The sequence below is a fragment of the Rhinatrema bivittatum genome, chromosome 2, assembly GCF_901001135.1.
Source record: "Rhinatrema bivittatum chromosome 2, aRhiBiv1.1, whole genome shotgun sequence".
Lineage (NCBI taxonomy): Eukaryota > Metazoa > Chordata > Amphibia > Gymnophiona > Rhinatrematidae > Rhinatrema > Rhinatrema bivittatum.
Genome location: NC_042616.1, coordinates 699,538,409 through 699,556,059, shown reverse-complemented (window position 1 = coordinate 699,556,059; position 17,651 = coordinate 699,538,409). Strand labels below are relative to the sequence as shown.

Genomic DNA, 17,651 nt, shown 5'->3' with positions numbered 1-17,651 from the left:
ACTCCTCCCATCCCTCTTTTTAATGTAAGTCTGGAATTTCACCTCTGAACCCAAATCAGGAGGCATTCTCCACAAAAAAGCCTGAGGTTGTGACTTCCCTATTTGTAAGGTTACAGATATGGGAGCATGGTCTCAAACTGAGATTGTCCCTATAGTAGTGTCTGTGACGCATGGGAAAAATGTATCAGGTACTAGTATGTAATAAAGCCTCGAATGGGAAAGGTGGGGATGTGAGAAAAAAGTAAAATCTTGTTCCCCTGAGTGTAACAGTCGCCAATTATCCAGTAAATTTAATTCATTACACAGATAATTTACTCCCTGGTGGTGATCATGGTTCCCCTTGGCCCTGGGGACTTACAATCAAATTGTTTGTCCATAACAGTATTGAAGTCCCCTCCCACTATTAAGGCACAGTCTGGCAGTTTAGCTAAAATACCCACCAAGTTAGCAAAATATGCGTGAGAATATGTGTTTGGGGCATATGCATTGCAGAAAGCGATTCTCTGTTGGTAAAGCGTCCCACCCACCACAGCATACCGACCCTCCACATCTTGCAAGACTCTATCCAACTAAAATCGCAACTCCCCTCTGCCGTGAAGTGAAAGATGAATAATAGCAACTTCCCACCCACTCTCTTTTTAGTTTACTATGCTCCACATCTGTCAAGTGAGTCTCCTGCATAAATACCACCTGGGCTATGGACCGTTGGAATAAGGATAAAAGCTTTTTCCTTTTAATCGGAGAGTGAATGCCATCCACATTCAGGGACATTATCATAACAGAGACCATTTCAGTCGGCTAGAGGGACAGAACTGTGAACTGTAACACAAAAAACATGTTTCGATGTAGTGTCAGGACCGGACACCCCCCAGCCTGGGCGTCCCGCCCCACACCACGTGTCAAAATCACAAACATTGCATGCATGTATTGACAACTCCAAAACCTTTGGGCATATTGCTGGTCTCCCCCCTCCCCCCCCCCCCCCCCCCCACCTTGCTGTTCCGTACATAGACATACATACTGCATCCATACTCTCTCATATCTCAAGCACATTATACTCATCCATATCCAGAACTCTTTGCTCCTTAAGAGGCACAAAGTACCCATCTTCCCCAATCCAGTCGACGGGCTTCCTTCTGCCCTCTCACCCCATTTCTCCCCCCTCTTCCGCCTCCAGTGGGTAAATTGTGAAACAGCTTCAACTGATACTGAACTGGACATAACATGGTAATTTTAACCAACATCCTAGCCTCCCCTTAATCGATAAATGCTAACATTAGCAACATCTAGGACGAGGCAAGGGATAAACCCACTTGCGTCTCCATGACCAGGCTTTAATGGCTATATTTTAGGAAAGGTAGAGCCATAGATTTATTCGCATCAGTAGTAACTGTTCAATTCAGGTGACGATGTCGTGTTTCAGTGAGGCTATAAAAGAATTAGCTTCTTCATTTTGTAGAAGAAGAGGACTGTGCCATTATGCTGACCTCTCAACTTCGCAGGAAAAATTAGAGCAAATGGTATCCCCCTTTTATGGAGCTCAGTGCAAGCTGGTGACAGCGCTTTACGTTGTGCTGATACTGCTGCAGAGAAATCCTGGAACAGTAAAATCCGATGGCCCCGATATTCCACACCAGAATGCTGCCTAAAAGCTTTCATCAGTTGAGTTTTGTGTGACCAGTTTAAGATTCTGGCCATCACTGGCCACGGCTTGTTCGTAGCTTCCCTGGGCGGACCCATTCTATGTGCCTGTTCACAGCACAGGTGACCAGAAGTGATATTTAGGCCCAGCTGCCTCGGTAGCCAGGTTTTATTAGATGCATACAGTTCCTGCTCTGACACTGATTCCGGCAAGCCTATTATTTTAATAATATTACGGCGGTTCCTATTTTCCTGATCTTCTAAGCACTCCATCAGAGAGGTATTTTGCGAGGTGAGAGTTTGTACTTGTCTTTCCGCAGTTTGTAGCCTGTCCTCCTGATCTGACATTCGCTGTTCTACTTCATCAATCCTTTTAGCCTGCCCCTCAACAGCATGCTTAATGCCCTCCATGGATGTCTGGATTTTAAGGAGCCGGGCATCCAGTGCCTCTGCAACCCTCGCCGAGATTTTAATCAGGGCCGCCTCTGAGACCTCGGCAACGTGGTTTGCTCCATCTCCTGCAGCCTCCATCTTGGCCATGTTGTGCTGTGAATGCTGCGATTTTGTGCCGATCTCTGGCGCATATCTGTTGCGTTCATGCCTGCTCTTGCCCTCGCTCCACCCTCTCTACCTCTGAGGCGACTCCCTTCGGGTCTGATGGACATTTGCTGCCGCGGCTTCTCCTCGCCGTTTCTTCCCGGAGTCCCCGGGCTGGCCTGACACTGCGGATCCGCCATGTCCTGATGACGTAGGGGGCCCACGCGCTCCGAAGTTTGTACCAGCAAGGGCGCGAACCTCGGGGGCGTCCCCCCTTAGTGACATCATCCGCTTCCAACACAAAAGGTCTTTGCTTACGCTTACGAGTTGTTAGCAAGGGATTGATTGCGGGGATCATCTCGACCCGATTCATTCTCCGCTGCTCTGCCTCCTCGAACTTACTAGGGGTTACCCGCTCCTCAGGGACCTCGCTCTCTCCTCTTGTTTTCAGATTGCTAAGACGGGATCCGGTACTCGCTCCTCGAGGGCCTATGTCCCTGAACGTTCAGAAGACTCCCTATTGCCTGGAAGCGATCGAAGACGTGAACATTGTGAGTTTCTGTTCCAGTTGCATATAGGAACCGGTACTCACTCCTTGAGGGCCCATGTTCCTAGAACCCTGAAGATTCTCTTCTGTCTAAGATGCTATCGCAGGTATGGAGATTGTGAGTTATTATTACAGATTGCAGATAGGAACCGGTACTCGCTCCTCGAGGGCCCCGAAGATTCTCTTCTATTTCAGAAGCTATTTCATATACAGATATTGTGAGTTCTTATTTCAGTTTGCATATAGGAACCAGTACTCGCCTAGAGGCTCCTGTTCCTGAATATACTAACTATTCTCTATTGCCTAGAAACCATTACAGAGATAGATAACTGTTGAGTTAACATCGCTCTCTCAGAGCTGTCCCTGGAACCAGGTACTCGCTCCTCGAGGGCCTAACTCTCTCCAGCTACTGAGCCTTCTTATTAATCTATGTGAGTGTATCATCTACTTCTGGTTATGTATCCAGCATACAGTGTCTACTCACTATCTATGAGTCTCTCTCTACAGCTCAGCAAACCCAGAGATAGCAGTTCCAGGATCTGAGGGACTTCAGTCCTGCTGGGCACATCAGCTCACTACTGCCACCTCTGGTGGTTCTACTACCTGTAATAAAGAACTATCTGTGTCTGTCTCCATACTCCAGTCTAGTTGGTGGTCCCTCTCATGATATCCTCCTGAGGGCACTGTCATCTGCCATCGGACCAATGATTCACCATTCTACATTAGAGTGCTCATCTCTCACACTTCAATAGCTGAGTACAACAAACTGCTACCTTGCAGTCTAACCCTCAACAGTCTGCCAACAGATTGCTAGTCCTAGCAGCTCCTACAACAGATTGCTGCTTCACAGTCTAACCTATAGCAGATTGTCTCCTAGCAGAATCGCTAACAGATTGCTAGCTCCTCCCCTCTGGGGGAGCAAGCTCAACAGGATTGCTAGCTCCTCTCCTTGGGAGGAGCAAACCCTGACCCAGCTTTAACTCAGAGCTTTCCTAACAGATTGCTAACTCCTATCTGATGTCTCCGCCCATCCGGCATCAGATCTACATCAGATTTCTAACTCCTCCTCTCTGTAGGAGTAGATCGACAACAATATCGGGCCCCGGAGTGCTTGTTTTTGCGGCTAACTCCGGCAATTTTTTTTTTTAATTCTTTATCAATTTTTAATTTACAAAACCTTCAATTTTGCAAATACAGAAACTCAGGATGAGAAAAAGAAAAAAGAAAATATAACACTTATATGTGCATTCAAATAAGAAACATAATTCAAATACATCCATCCTTCTTAAACTATAAATCAATATATAAATAGCCATTAGCTAAAGTTTAGGATCCGAAAATTATTGAGAATGACTGTAACATGAAAATTTTCAACCAAGTAAAGGCAAGCACATACATAGTGTGGGCGATGATGTAATAGGGGTTTTCAATAAAAGAAAACTTTTCAATTGCTCGGGAGTGAAGAATATATTGACTTCAGCTCCTTTCTTTAAGAAACACTTGCAAGGAAATTTTACTTTTAAGGTGTAACCCAATGCAATAACCTGTTGGCATAGGGCTAAAAACTCCCTGCGCCTACCCTGGGTGATCGGAGACAAGTTAGGAAAAGTTTTAACATTTTCATTAAGGAAAACAGTTGGAAACTTGTTGAAATAATTTTTCATAATGACTGAACATCCATAATCGATATAAATGATACCAGTAAAGTAGCTCTATCTAGCACTTCTATTGCGAAGTCTTCTAAAAATTGAGTTAAATTTTCCTGGATATTAACTGTATTTGATGTTGAAATTGCTTTAGGCAAAAAATAACATTTGTTAGCTGCAGGTAAATTTCCTTCATCAAAACACAGGACCTCTATCATAAATCTTTTTAAGGAAATATAAGGGTTTTCACACAATACCCGAGGAAAATTTAAGATCCTTATGTTTAAATATCTGGAAGCATTTTCTAAAGTTTCCACTCTCCTGGCAATAAATTGGTTATCTTTAACCACTGCTGCTTTAAATTTTAAATTTTCTTGTTCCTTCTCCAGTGTCACAATTTTCCTAGAAACTTGAACAAGTTTCTTTTGAAATTCGGTTGAATTTTGGGAGCTTTGAGAAGCCAATATCTCCACTTTCTCGCTTAGATGATTTACGGCTAACGCTACTCCCATCATCAGGTCCCATAGCGCAGTCATAGTCACAATTTCAGGGCGGTCTGGGATTTTCAGGTGCTTAAACGATGGGGTAAGTTCTTGCGGTATTGGCAGGCTTAAACTCACTGGGCTTACACCAACTGTTCCTTCTCCCTGTCCAAATTCTGTAATTCCCACGCTGGGTCTCGTTTCATCCGGGACGACCGAGCTTGTTAATGTTGCCTGTAGGGCTGCGGTCAGCGCTGGCGTCTCTGCCTGTAACCCGGAAGAGATCCCCACATCCAGCACGTCGGGTTGAAACACCAGCCCTGTTCCTTGTGTCGGAGCTGCTCTTTGCTCTGGACTCAGGGTAGTCTCCTCCGGAACGGAAAGCTCCCTTCCAGTTCCCCGCTTCAAGGAATCCTCGACTCCTGGATCGATGGTTGAAGAGGTAAGGAACCGTGTGATCTCCTGCTGCAGAATTGATATCGGAGGGGGTGTCAAGGGATAGACCCTGACCTTCCCCTTCTTTTTAGGTGGCATTTCTAAAGTTTAGCAATTTTTCAGAGGAAAAAGCAGGACGCCACTCAGCTCCAACTCTTAACGTGCCGCCATCTTGGATCCTCACCTGACTTTGATAATTCTGAGGGTGACTCCGATTTTAATGCTATAGCCATCCCCTGCTGCCTGCAATCGGCAGGGAACCTGGGGAGCGCGGATGATGAACGATATAGGGGGGAAAGTGCCCGGAACTAGTGCGCTACCCTGCCGACCCCGGTGACGTCATCCCAGAAGTCAGGTTCTCCTTTTCTTTCTTTTTAAGCCTTTCTCATAATAGCCGACAATAACAAAAGCTTAGGAATACTGCCAAATTGAGGAAGCATTACCTTGCCAAATTGGGTGTAATATTTAACGAAAGTTAAGAGAAAATCGCTGTGTGTTTGGGGTGGCACCCGGAGCCACTCCAAGTGACTGAGCAGTTCACTTCTTCATGTGATCTCCCCCATCACCTTTTTAATACTGATCATTCTTCTCACTATGCAGCTAAGCATCCTTCTGGATTTTACTGTCGTCTTATCCACCTTTAAGATCATCCAATATATGGCCACTTTAAGATCATCCAATATAATTGCCTCTAGATCCTTCTCTTCTTTCCTGCTTAGAAGAATTTCATCCAGTATACTGTACCACTCCCTTGGGATTTTGCATCCTTAATGCTTGACTCTGCATTTGGGCTGCAAAACCCATTCTTCAAGCTTCATTAGATTTTGTCTCATATTTTCCACAACTTTAGATTGTGAGCCCTCTGGGGACAGAGAAACGCTTACAGTACCTGAATGTAATCTGCTTTGAAGCACTGAAAAGCAGAATATATAAATCAAATAAATCAAACCTTCCTGGGTGTCTACCCTGTTACAGATTTTGGTATCATTGGCAAAAATACAAACTTTTCCCGACAATCCTTCTGCTATGTCACTCACAAAAATGTTGAAAAGATCCAGTCCAAGGACTAATTCCTAAGGCACACTATTGGTAACACTCCTCTCCTCAGAAAATTCTGTTCTGAACGTGGTCCCTTGGGCCGGCTAGAGTGTGAGGTGGAACCACTGAAGGAAGGCCTACAGTGGTACTGGTAGCCAAGAGGCGGATCAGGACCAGGAGACCAGACAGAACCTTCACTTATACCAGCCCTCGTTCCCCGCAGGTTGAGCCCTTGGGTGCCAGGGCCGGCAGGACTTAGGAGAAGGTCTCTTGGTGAAGAGGAGTACGGTGAACAGTCCGAGTCAAGGCAGGCTGCAGACGTGGGGAGTCGATGCCTCGAACCCCTGGACCGTCAGGCAGCAGAGGAGCCAGATGAGACGAGCCAGAGATCAGGGCCGGTAGAAGACAGACGGAACCAAAGAGCAAGCCAAGGGTCAGGACGGGCAGTAGACAGACAAAACCAGGTACCAAACCAAAGAAGCAAGCAGGTGGGAACTGGAACTCAGGAGCAGGAGAGGAGCTGGAGCAAGCAGGGAGGCAGGAGCGGAGTCAGGAACAAGCAGGATACTGGAACAGAGTCAGGAACAAGCAACTAGATTCTCCCAGAAGGCGACCTATTGCCAAGGCAAGGCAATGGGGTCTGAGGCAGCCTATTTATAGTCCTCCAGCGCTGACAAGGAATTTGGGGCCGGTCCGAGATTTCCCGCCGTGGCCCCCTTTAAATCCCGGGCAGTCGGGCGCGCGCACGCCTAGTGGGTGGAGCCGCTCGAAGATGCCGATGACATCTCCCTTGTGGGGAGAACGCCGTGAGAAGGCCCCGACGCAGTCCGAGCAGGGCCGGGCGGGGCAGCCCACAGAGCAGGAAGCGAGCTTGGTGGTAAGGGGGAACCCAACTGCGGACGGCCGCGGCTGGGATACCCAACAGTACCCTCCCTCTTATGCCCCCTCCCTGGGGGTCTTGGTTTGCTGGGGTTATTTCGATGGAACTGGAGAAGGAGAGATTTGTCAAGAATGTTGGAGGCAGGCTCCCATGTGTTCTCCTCCGGGCCGAAGCCTTCCCATGAGCGCAAGTACTCCCACCATCGGTGATAGAAGCGGACATCAGAACCTCTCGTACTTGGTAGACAAGGTCGGTATCCGCGACTGCATTCACAGGCTTTGGTGGTTTTCGGTGGAATGTTGAGTGTACCAATGGCTTCAGTAGCGAGACATGGAACACGTGTATTCATGGACTCGAAGGTAAGCGTTGGTGATAGGATACTGCACCCACTCGTTCCGAGACCACAGAGGGCCCAGTGTATCTGGGTGCTAGTCGCATAGAAGGCACTCGGAGACGAATATGACGAGTTCTCAACCAGAACCGGTCTCCTGGGTGAAAGATGGGAGCTTTGCGACGATGTCTATCCGCATCTCTCTTGGTGGAGTTAGCCGCACGCCGCAAGTTGTCCTGAGTGGAATCCCATAGAGATTGGAGCTGTTGGGCCATGAGTTGAGCGGCCGGTGAAGACATCGTTACCGGGAGCGGTAAGGGTGGTTTAGGCTGTTTCCTGAAGTTGGAAAGGCGAGGATCCTGTTGCGGAGTGGACATGGTGATTGTAGGAGAACTCCGCCCAAGGTAGCAAGGCCACCCAATTGTCCTGTTTATCTCCTATGAAGGAGCAGAGGAAGCTCTTCAGGGGACGATTGGTTCGTTCAGCCTGCCTGTTTCCTTGTAGGTGGAAGGCTGTCGTGAAGTCTAGCTGGATCCCAAATTTTCTGCACATTGCCTTCCAGAATTTTGTAGTGAATTGTGATCCACGATCGGAGGAGATGTGTTGTGGTAATCCGTGTAAGCAAAAGATATGCTTGTTGAAGAGTTGTGCGAGTTCAGGCGCAGTAGTGAGTTTCGAGAGAGCTACGAAATGAGCCATCTTGGAGAATCTGTCTACTGTGACCCAGATGACCTGTTTCCCTTCAGATGATGATAGATCAACTATGAAGTCCATGGCGATGTGAGTCCACAGTTCTATGGGATTGGGGAGTGACTGTTTCAACCCCCATGGACGTCCAGGGTAGGGGCTTTTGGCTGGCGCAAGTTGGGCAGGAGTCTACGTATACTCGGACATCTTGATTCATGTGTGGCCACCAGTAGTAACGAGACAAGAGCTCTTGGGTCCGAACCCAGCCTGGGTGTCCTGCTGTAAGAGAATCGTGGGCCCAGGAGAGGACCTTCTTGCGTAGGCGGAGAGGTACTACCATCTTACCCGCGGGAGCCACATCAGTGGCTGCAAGGAGGACTTTAGCCGGGTCGAGAATGTATTGTGGCAAGGTGGGAAAGTCTTCGGGTTCCATGGTGCGGGAGAGAGCATCCGCTCGGATGTTCTTGGATGCTGGTCTGTAGCGTAGGGAGAAATTAAAGCGGCTGAAAAACAAGGGCCAGCGAGTTTGTTGCGGGTTTAGTCATTATGCTTGACACAAATATTCTAGATTTTTATGATCGGTGTACACCACCACTGGATGCTGGGCCCCCTCCAGCCACTGGCACCATTCTTCAAACTCCACCTTAATGGCTAGGAGCTCTTTATCTCCTATACCGTAATTTTTTTCAGCGGAGGTAAATTTTTGAGAAAAGTAAGAGCAAGGAAGTAGCGATCCCTTGTCAGAGAGTTGGCAGAGGACGGCCCCCAAAGTGATGTCTGAGGTGTCTACCTCTACCACGAAGAGTCGTGTGGGATCCGGGTGGTGTAGACAAGAGTTGAGCAGGAAAGCTTGTTTTAGCTCTTCGAAAGCCAGGAGTGCTTCCATGGGCCACTCTCTGGCGTTGGCTCCCTTCCTGGTTAGGGCAGTACCTTCTGTGAGTAGTGCGGAATGAAATGCCAGTAGAAGTTAGCAAATTCAAGAAAGCGTTGAAGGGCTTTTACTCCTACCGGCCGAGGCCAGTCTTTAATGGTGGAAACTTTTTCTGGATCCATATGAAATCCCGAGACTGAGATAATGTAACCTAAGAATGGCAAGGACTGTTGTTCAAATATACACTTTTCCAGTTTAGCGAACAGGTGGTTTTCGCTGAGTTGCTGCAGCACTTGTACCTGCTGTCGATGAATGGTGAGGTCTTTAGAGTATATGAGTATATCGTCGAGGTATACAATCACTGAAGAGTGAAGCATGTCTTGGAAGACCTCATTCATTAGGTTTTGAAAAACAGCTGGTGCATTACATAGTCGAAAGGGCATGACTAAATACTCGTAATGCCCATCACGACTGTTAAAAGCGGTTTTCCACTCATTACCTGGTTTAATTCGAATTAGATTATATGCGCCTCGGAGGTCCAACTTAGTAAAGATTCTAGCTCCTTGAAGACGGTCCAAGAGCTCTGGGATGAGTGGGAGAGGATATCGATCCCGGCGTGTAATATCGTTGAGCCCCCAATAATCTATGCAGGGCCTGTGAGAACCGTCTTTTTTGGCGACAAAAAAGTATCCGGCCCCTGCTGGAGAAGTAGAAGGCCGGATAAATCCCTTATCCAGATTTTCTTGGATGTACTGGTGCTATACCCCTCGCCCCCGAGGGGGTATAGCACCAGGCAGTAAATCAATGGCACAATCGAAGGCCCAATGTTCTGGCAAGAGCTCAACCTTTTCCTTGGAGAAGACATCTGCGGCGGCAGCAACAGAGTGGTGGCTGACGAAGGAATGCTAGGCTGAGACAGAGTAGGCAAGCAGGCCATAAAGCAGGTTGGACTCCAGGCCGTGATTTGCAAGGAATCCCAATCCATGAGGAAGAGTGCTTCTGAAGCCAGGGTAGACCCAGGACTATGGGATGGATAGATTTGTTCAGGATGTAGAAGGAGATCTCTTACACACGTAGAATCCTGGTGCGGAGGATCACTGGAGCTGGTGTGGACGAGATGCAGCCAGGCAAAGGGGTGCCCTGAATGGTGGATACTCGTCGTGGCGATGTATGAACAACCATGGGAAGTTGCAGCTGTTGGACCAGATCAGCTAGGATGAAGTTGCCTCTAGCCCCAGAGTCGATAAAGGCCAATGTAGAAAAGGACCCACCGGGGTACTCCAAAGAAACAGGAACAGTAAATTGGGGAGTGGGGTTCACACAGCCTAGGATTAGCTCCCCAGTAACGCCTAGGCTTGGGAGTTTTCCGGTCGCTCCCGGCATTGTGCCAACATGTGGCCCTTCCCACCGCAGTAAAGGCACAAGCCTAAGGAACGGCAGTGCTTCCTCTCCTCCGGAGTAAGAGGGCTGCAACAGAGTTGCATGGGTTCCTCACCTCGACTAGGCTGGTGTTCAGGAGGCGGAGCCATTGGTCTGGAGAAGGACGGAGCTAATGCAACTGGTCTCCGGGTGGGCTTAATCACCTGGGCCTGTTGCTGAAGCCTGCAATCAATCTTCCCTGAGAGATCGATCAGGCCCTCGAGATCATCTGGGAGATCCCTAGCTGCGAGTTCATCCTTAATGTGAGAAGATAGTCCCTCCAGGTAGATACTGCGTAAGATGTCCTCCCGCCAACCCAACTCTGACGCCAAGGTGCAGAATTCGACAGCGTAGTTGACCAGCGGCCGGGAGCCTCGGTGCAGATGGAGGAGTTCAGCAGCTGCGGTGGACTGCCGAGCCAGCTCATCAAATACCTGCTTAAAGGTGTGTACAAATTGTTGTAGATTTACAAGTAGCGAATCATCTCGTTCCCACAGCAGGGAAGCCCATGCCAGGGCTTTGCCATCCAATAGAGACAGTATGTAGGTTGTTTTAACCTGATCGGATGGGAACTGTGTTGGTTGGAGGGTGAACCGCACAAAACAGTGGTTGAGGAACCCCCGACACTGCTTAGGATTTCCAGCATAGCGGGATGGCCCTGGTAGATGCAGAGATGAGACCAGTCCGGCGGCTGGGGCAGGAGCCGAAGGCGGGGCTGCCACCGGAGGCGTCAAATCCAGGTGGTTAGCCAGTCTCTTGACGATAGCTGCCAAGACATCTAATTAGTGTTGCTGCTGCTGCAGCCGTTGACTCAAGAACAGACAGGATACTGGAACAGAGTCAGGAACAAGCAACTAGATTCTCCCAGGAGGCGACCTGTTGCCAAGGCAAGGCAATGGGGTCTGAAGCAGCCTATTTATAGTCCTACAGCAATGATGTGGAATTTGGGGCCGGGCCGAGGTTTCCCGCCACGGCCCCTTTAAATCCCGGGCAGTTGGGCGTGCTCGCGCCTAGTGGGCGGAGCCACCCGAAGATGCCGATAGCGTCTCCCTTGTGGGGAGAACGCCACGAGAAGGCCCTGACGCGGCCCGAGCAGGGCCGGGGCAGCTCGCAGAGCAGGAAGCGAGCTTGGTGGTAAGGGGGGACCCGACCGCGGACGGGATTCCCAACAAATTCCATTTGCCACTATATTTTGTTGCCTCCCACTCAGCTACTTTCTAACCCAGTCAGTCAGTTTAGGGCCCATACAGTGGACGCTCTATTTATAAGTTGCTTATGTGGAGCTGTTTCAAAGGCCTTACTGATAATCTTAAGTATACTACATCTAGCACTCTCCTCCGATCAACTCTGTGGTCATCCAATCAAAGAAATTGATTAGATTCTGACTCATCCTGCTGTTCACAGAGAACACCAGATAAAGATAAGTAACTTTATTTTCTCCATGGATAAGTAGAATTAATCAGTGCCAAGCTAGGTGGTGTTTTGCAGTCCTAAAAGTAAAACACTTCATGTTTTGGACTGACAAAACTAAAGATATAAGATGATCCACTCAACTATTTCTTTTTTGTTCATAAAACACCAGGATTAGTTGTCATTAAAGTATAATTGCAAATTGCATTTGACTGTCTTCTTTTGCTATGACAAGGCTGGCTTATCTTTACTTGGCCATGTAAAGCAGAAAGAGACCAATTTTCAAAAGATCCAAGCTCCTAAAGTAAGGAGTTAGATGCCTATTTGATTGAATTATACTCCACTTTTCAGGCACTTCAGCACAGATTACATTCACATACTGTAGGTATTTTTCAGTCCTTAGAGAATTTACAATCTAAGGGCCTGATTTACTATTTATTTATTTAGTATTTATTTACCAATACTGAAGTCCAAAATGGTGAACAATAAAAATATACATAATTAAAACAAAAGAGGAAACAACAACAAAAAACCCCCAAATTTCAACTATTAAAACTTTTCTCCCATTCTGTGTCTGTGGGGAAAATGCTTAGTAAATGTTACCGAGGAGCGCTCGGAGAGCAGTCCCCACTAGAGAAAGTGTGCCCTTGGGCCCCTGGCACGATCCCGCACCAAGGGTATGTGTAGCGTGGGCCTGACCCCCAGCCGGACCTGCATGCCTTTGGAACCAACATGTGGAGTGTTGGTGATGAACAGTCCTCCGACCGTTCCCGGCCCTTTCGGACCTGCCGCTGGGGTGGCAAGAGGCAGCAGGCTGGACTCAGGGCATGGGCAGACAAAGGTTCTGAAACAGACGACGAAGACTCGGGAACCACAGACTGTAGGCATAGACTCTAAAGCAAGATACTGTAGACGTAGACTCTAAAGCAAGCAGGGAGGTTCAGACGTTAGCACTGTCCCTCAGGGCGCCCTACACAGCCAGTACGACTGGTCTGGTCACGGACCACCCTGTCCCACATCCGCGGGAGCAGAACCAGCGCAGGAAAGGAATTATCCTGCACAAAGCAGTCCAGGGTAATGTACTGCACACCGGCAGTCTGAAGCCAGGTTAAAACATCAGGGTCAGGAACAAACATCAAGGAACATCAGGATGTGCAAGACACCTAGCTGAAACAAATAACGAAGGCCTGACAGAGCACTGAAAGAGGAGACATCCAGAGACGTGTAACTCCAATGCAAGGCGAAGCATGAGTGCTGGAGCAAGGCTTTTATAGCCCAGAAGCAGGCAACTCCCTGGGAGGAGTCCAGATGGTCCGCCCCTCGCTGGCTCTATAAGAATGGAGAGGAGCCGCGGGCCCGCCCCTTAGGAGAAGGGCGTGGTCCACACCAGAGCATCCAGGCTGCAGTGGAGCAGGCTTCGAGTAGGCCCCGAACAACACCGAAGGCCTCCCAGGCCATGGAGCAGGATCCGGGCAATTGCTCAGGCGAGGCCCTGGCTTCGGAGTGGCCTCCAGAAAAGGTGAGATGCCTCCTGTGGTGCAGCTACAGGAGGAATCGTAACAGTAAATGAAGCCCTAAGTTTGTACCTAGATCTGCCTACATCTTCCTAAGTGAAAATTTAATTTCACTGACTTCCTAAATTTAGGCAGGGCCAGGTTCGGAGAAGCCTGTAGCTCATTTTGGCTCTATCTCTATGAAAGAAATCTGTAAAGCAACTGCACAGAATACTCTCCCTACTTTTGCCAATCACCACTTAGATAAAAACACAAGAACATAAGATATGCCATACTGGTTCAGATCAAGGGTACATAAAGCCCAGTGCCCTGTTTTCAACAGTGGCCAATCCAAGTCACAAGTTCCTGGCAAGTACCCAAACGTAAAATAGATCCCATGCTACTCGTGCCGGCAAAAAGCAGTGGCAATTCCCTATCGATTAATAGATTTATTTATTTATTTATTTTAAAACTTTTCTATACTGTCATTAAGTTAGGTACCATCATAACGGTTTACAATAAGGCACAAATAATAATATTGGAAACTATAATAAATCTATCATTAATTAGGTGCCAAGACTTTACGGTAACATAGCTCGTTTTTAATTACTCATAATTGGAAGTGTTATATCATAATATATCATGTCCATTCTGTATTATAACAGATTTTAAAATTCTAAAATCAAGAGCAAACATGTTTAAAATAAAATAGAATATATATACCCGTGTAGATTGCGGTAGCATGCTTGAGTGTTCTGCGATCGCTTTTCTTATTCTCTGTGTTCTACTCTCCTTTCTCTTTGTTGTACGCCTGTTTGAATAACCATGTTTTTAAGTGTTTTCTGAAGGTTTTGATGTCTCTTTGCAAGCAGATCTCGACGGGCATGGAGTTCCATAGTATAGGACCTGCTAAGGAGAGTGCTCTATCCCTTACCTGGGTTAGTTTGGCTGTTTTGATTGAGGGGATGGACAGTAAAGCTTTATTAGCTGATCTCAGGTTTCTGTTAGGGACGTGTACGTGGAGGGCTGTATTCAGCCAATCAGCATTTTCATTATGTATTAGCTTATGTATTGTACACAGGGTTTTATACTGTATTCTTTGCTCGATGTGTAATTTGCCAGTGTAATTCCATCAGAGTTTCAGTGATGTGGTCTCTTTTACTTTTACCAGTCAGAATTCTGGCGGCCATGTTCTGCATTATTTGGAGTGGTCTGATTGTTGTGTATGGTAACCCAATTAGGAGGGTATTACAGTAATCAGTGCTAGCAAAAATAAGAGCTTGTAACACTGAACGGAAATTACTCGCTGTAAGTAGCGGTTTTAGTCTTCTGAGGGTCATGAGTTTAGCATAACCTTCCCTTACTTTTAATGATATGTGTTGTTTTAAGTTAAGTTCTGTGTCAATTATCACTCCGAGGTTTCTCACTTTCTCTGAAAGTTTAATTGTTTGGTTGTTTTTAAGTATGATAGGGTTTTGGATGATTTCAATGTTTTTACGTTCCAATAGTAGGAATTCAGTTTTTTCTATGTTGATCACTAATTCCATCTGGTTTAGTAATTGTTTAATGATAGCCAGATACATATTGGCTATGTTCAGAGTCTTTTCAATTGTCTCATCAATGGGTAAGATTATTTGGATGTCGTCAGCGTAAATGTAGTGTGAGATGTTTAGACCAACTAGTAGGTGACAGAGTGGTAGTAGGTATATGTTGAATAGACAAGATGGTAAGTCAGTACTAAGAAATTGTTTAATATTTTATTATTTTTTGTTCAAATTTAGCTCACCAAAGCCCTATTTGTGCAGGTTGTCTCAAGGAGGGTGTGAATATAGGATTGCAATCAACCCTTAGTTTATGAGTACCACATGTAGGACCAATTAATCCTGTTTGACTATGGAGAAAACAAAGTTACTTATCTGTTTCTGGTGTTCTCTGTGGACAGCAGGATAATCAGACACATCCTTCCATCTCTCTTTAGAGTAAAAAATGTTTTTCCTTTTAAGTTCTGAAATGACAGATGGAGCCTCGTGATACATGGTTATGTGGTACAGACCACGGATTAGCAGAAAGGCTTTCCAAGCTTTTTATCTCAAAGGTTTGGTACTCGGTGCTTTATGATGTTGCCCATATTATCCAGCTGTCCTATAGATTCTTTTTTCCAATTTGCAATTTGTACCAGAGGAATCATCTCTGAATATGCAATAAGAATTTTCTTTCCAAAACATTGCTTGCAAAACTTCAAATACATTTTTCTCTTGTTTCTCTGTTTAGTGGCCTACAGATAAGAAATTACAGGTTTTAGCAGAAACCGAAATTTCTAGCCAACCAGCAGAGCTGCAGTCCCACGACAACAAAGGTAAATAGCTATACTTTGATACCATATTGTAGATGAGAAGTATGAAATATGAAATACTAGGAATATGTTCAGAGAACAGGTTCAGTCATTCTGTACATGCAGATAGGAAAAAAAAACAAACTGGCTGACGAGATTAAGCTGCTTTTGTTGGCTTTTTTAAAGTCAACTTTGTTGACATTGAAACATAGCATATGATGGCAGATGTTAGGGAAGTGCTAGGAGAGTGGTTCCACTTTCCAGGGGTTTGTGTGTTCTTGGACCACGGCTCGACCCCAGAGGAATTCCGAAGAAGTGCCAAGGCAGGTGAGACATGCCCGAGCATGGGCTGGACAGGAGCAAGGCTGGACTGAAGACAGATGATGACCGAAGGTACTGACCCTCCACCGGACCTGCACGCTTCGGGAAGACCAACAATGCAATGGTGGTCTTATGAACAGTCCACCAACCGTTCCAAGCCCTTTCGGACCTGCCACTGGGTAATGGCAGAAAATGGCAGGCCGGATGGAGGCCAGGGCAGCGAAGACCGGAACATGGAGGTTCAGAAGAAGACTCAGGAGCAAGGTACTTGGATGCATAGACGAAGACTCAGGAGCAAGGTACTTGGATGAAGTTTCAAGGTAATCAGAAGACTCAAGCAAGGTTCAAGGTATTCAGAAGACTCAAGCAAGGTACTGGGTTGAGACTGTGACGCAGCGCGCCCTTCACAGCCCACCCGCGGGACTGGTCGCGGACCACACTGGACTCGAAGTAGCCTTTAGATGAAATGTGGAGTAGTGAAAGGAACATGTCTCAGAAGCTGTAGAGGCCTGCACCGGGGCGTGCCCTACATAGCTGCCAGTGGCTGGTCACGGACCACGCTGGAACGGCACAGGTTCTGGCAGAGTCTTTGGCATGGACGGAGCAAGCACAAGGAACTCCGTAGACCAGGGACAAGGACTCAAGTGGAAGTCTCCCAGAGGCTTGTGCTGCAGAAGTGAGGGAGGCAATGTGCCATGAGGTGCCCTACTCAACCCGCCCATGGGGCTGGTTGCGGACCATGACATGGCACGCCAGGAAAGGTGGCGACGAGGAACCAGAGGTTCAGGACAACTGGACTGGATCACGGACATCAGTATCAGGAGATGGACATCAGAACTGGATCACAGACATCAGGAACGGAGGATGGACGTCAGGACTGGATCACGGACATCAGGAACTGGAAGACAGACAGCAAGACTGACCGTGGACATCAGGAACAGCAGGCGGACATCTGGACTGGAACAGGGACATCAGGACAAAACGAGGAGCTCCAACGAAGAACAGGAAACACAGGACCTTGAAGAAGCGATGGATCAGCGAGACTCCTGGAGCGAAGGACAGGAAGGTCCCAGGAGCATCTAACTCCTTGCGAAAGCAAAGCTGGAATGAACGCTGGGCCCTTTTGTAGGGCTGAAGAGGACAACGCCCAGGGAGGAGCTAGCAGGGGGCCACACCTGTGGTCCTTGAAAAGGAGAAGAGAGGCATGCGCCCGCGCCTTAGGAGATCTGGAAGAGAAGAGCAGGATCATTGGTGGCGTCTTCCCAGCCCAAAGAAGGCCCAAAGAAGCAAGGCAGGCTGCAGAAGTGAGAAGAGAGAAGACATCAGCAGGCACCGGCAGGGACGGCTTCCCTGCCGGCTGAAGACCCTGGCACAGCAAGAACGGCTTCCCACCGTCCTAGGACCTTGGGAGCGGCAGCGGCGATCCAGCCGCGTTGGAGAGAGGCTCCCGACACTCAGACCTGCCACGCAGGTTAGAAGAGGAGCGTGGCTTCCGTGCCGCGTCAAGTAGTGGCAACGGCCGCGAGAGAAGGCTCCTGCCGCGCAGGCAGGAGCAGAATGTGGCCTCCGTGCCATAGAGGA

General features: G+C 47.7%; 1 protein-coding gene across 15 annotated transcripts in view; it reads left to right on the top strand.

The window, feature by feature from the left end:
* The window catches only part of PIP4P2 (phosphatidylinositol-4,5-bisphosphate 4-phosphatase 2), a 569,842-nt gene that overhangs the window by 358,960 nt on the left and 193,231 nt on the right, over nt 1-17,651 (top strand). For 6 of the 15 annotated variants that reach the window (XR_003854872.1, XM_029591637.1, XM_029591635.1 and 3 more), the window contains one exon: nt 15,689-15,773. The exons of the other annotated variants lie outside the window; for them this stretch is intronic. Coding sequence is in view for 5 of the 6 variants with exons in the window: in XM_029591637.1 (XP_029447497.1) it covers nt 15,689-15,773 (85 nt within the window). In the remaining variant the exon portion in view is untranslated. The remainder of the gene's footprint in view (nt 1-15,688; nt 15,774-17,651) is intronic. 15 annotated transcript variants of the gene reach the window in all.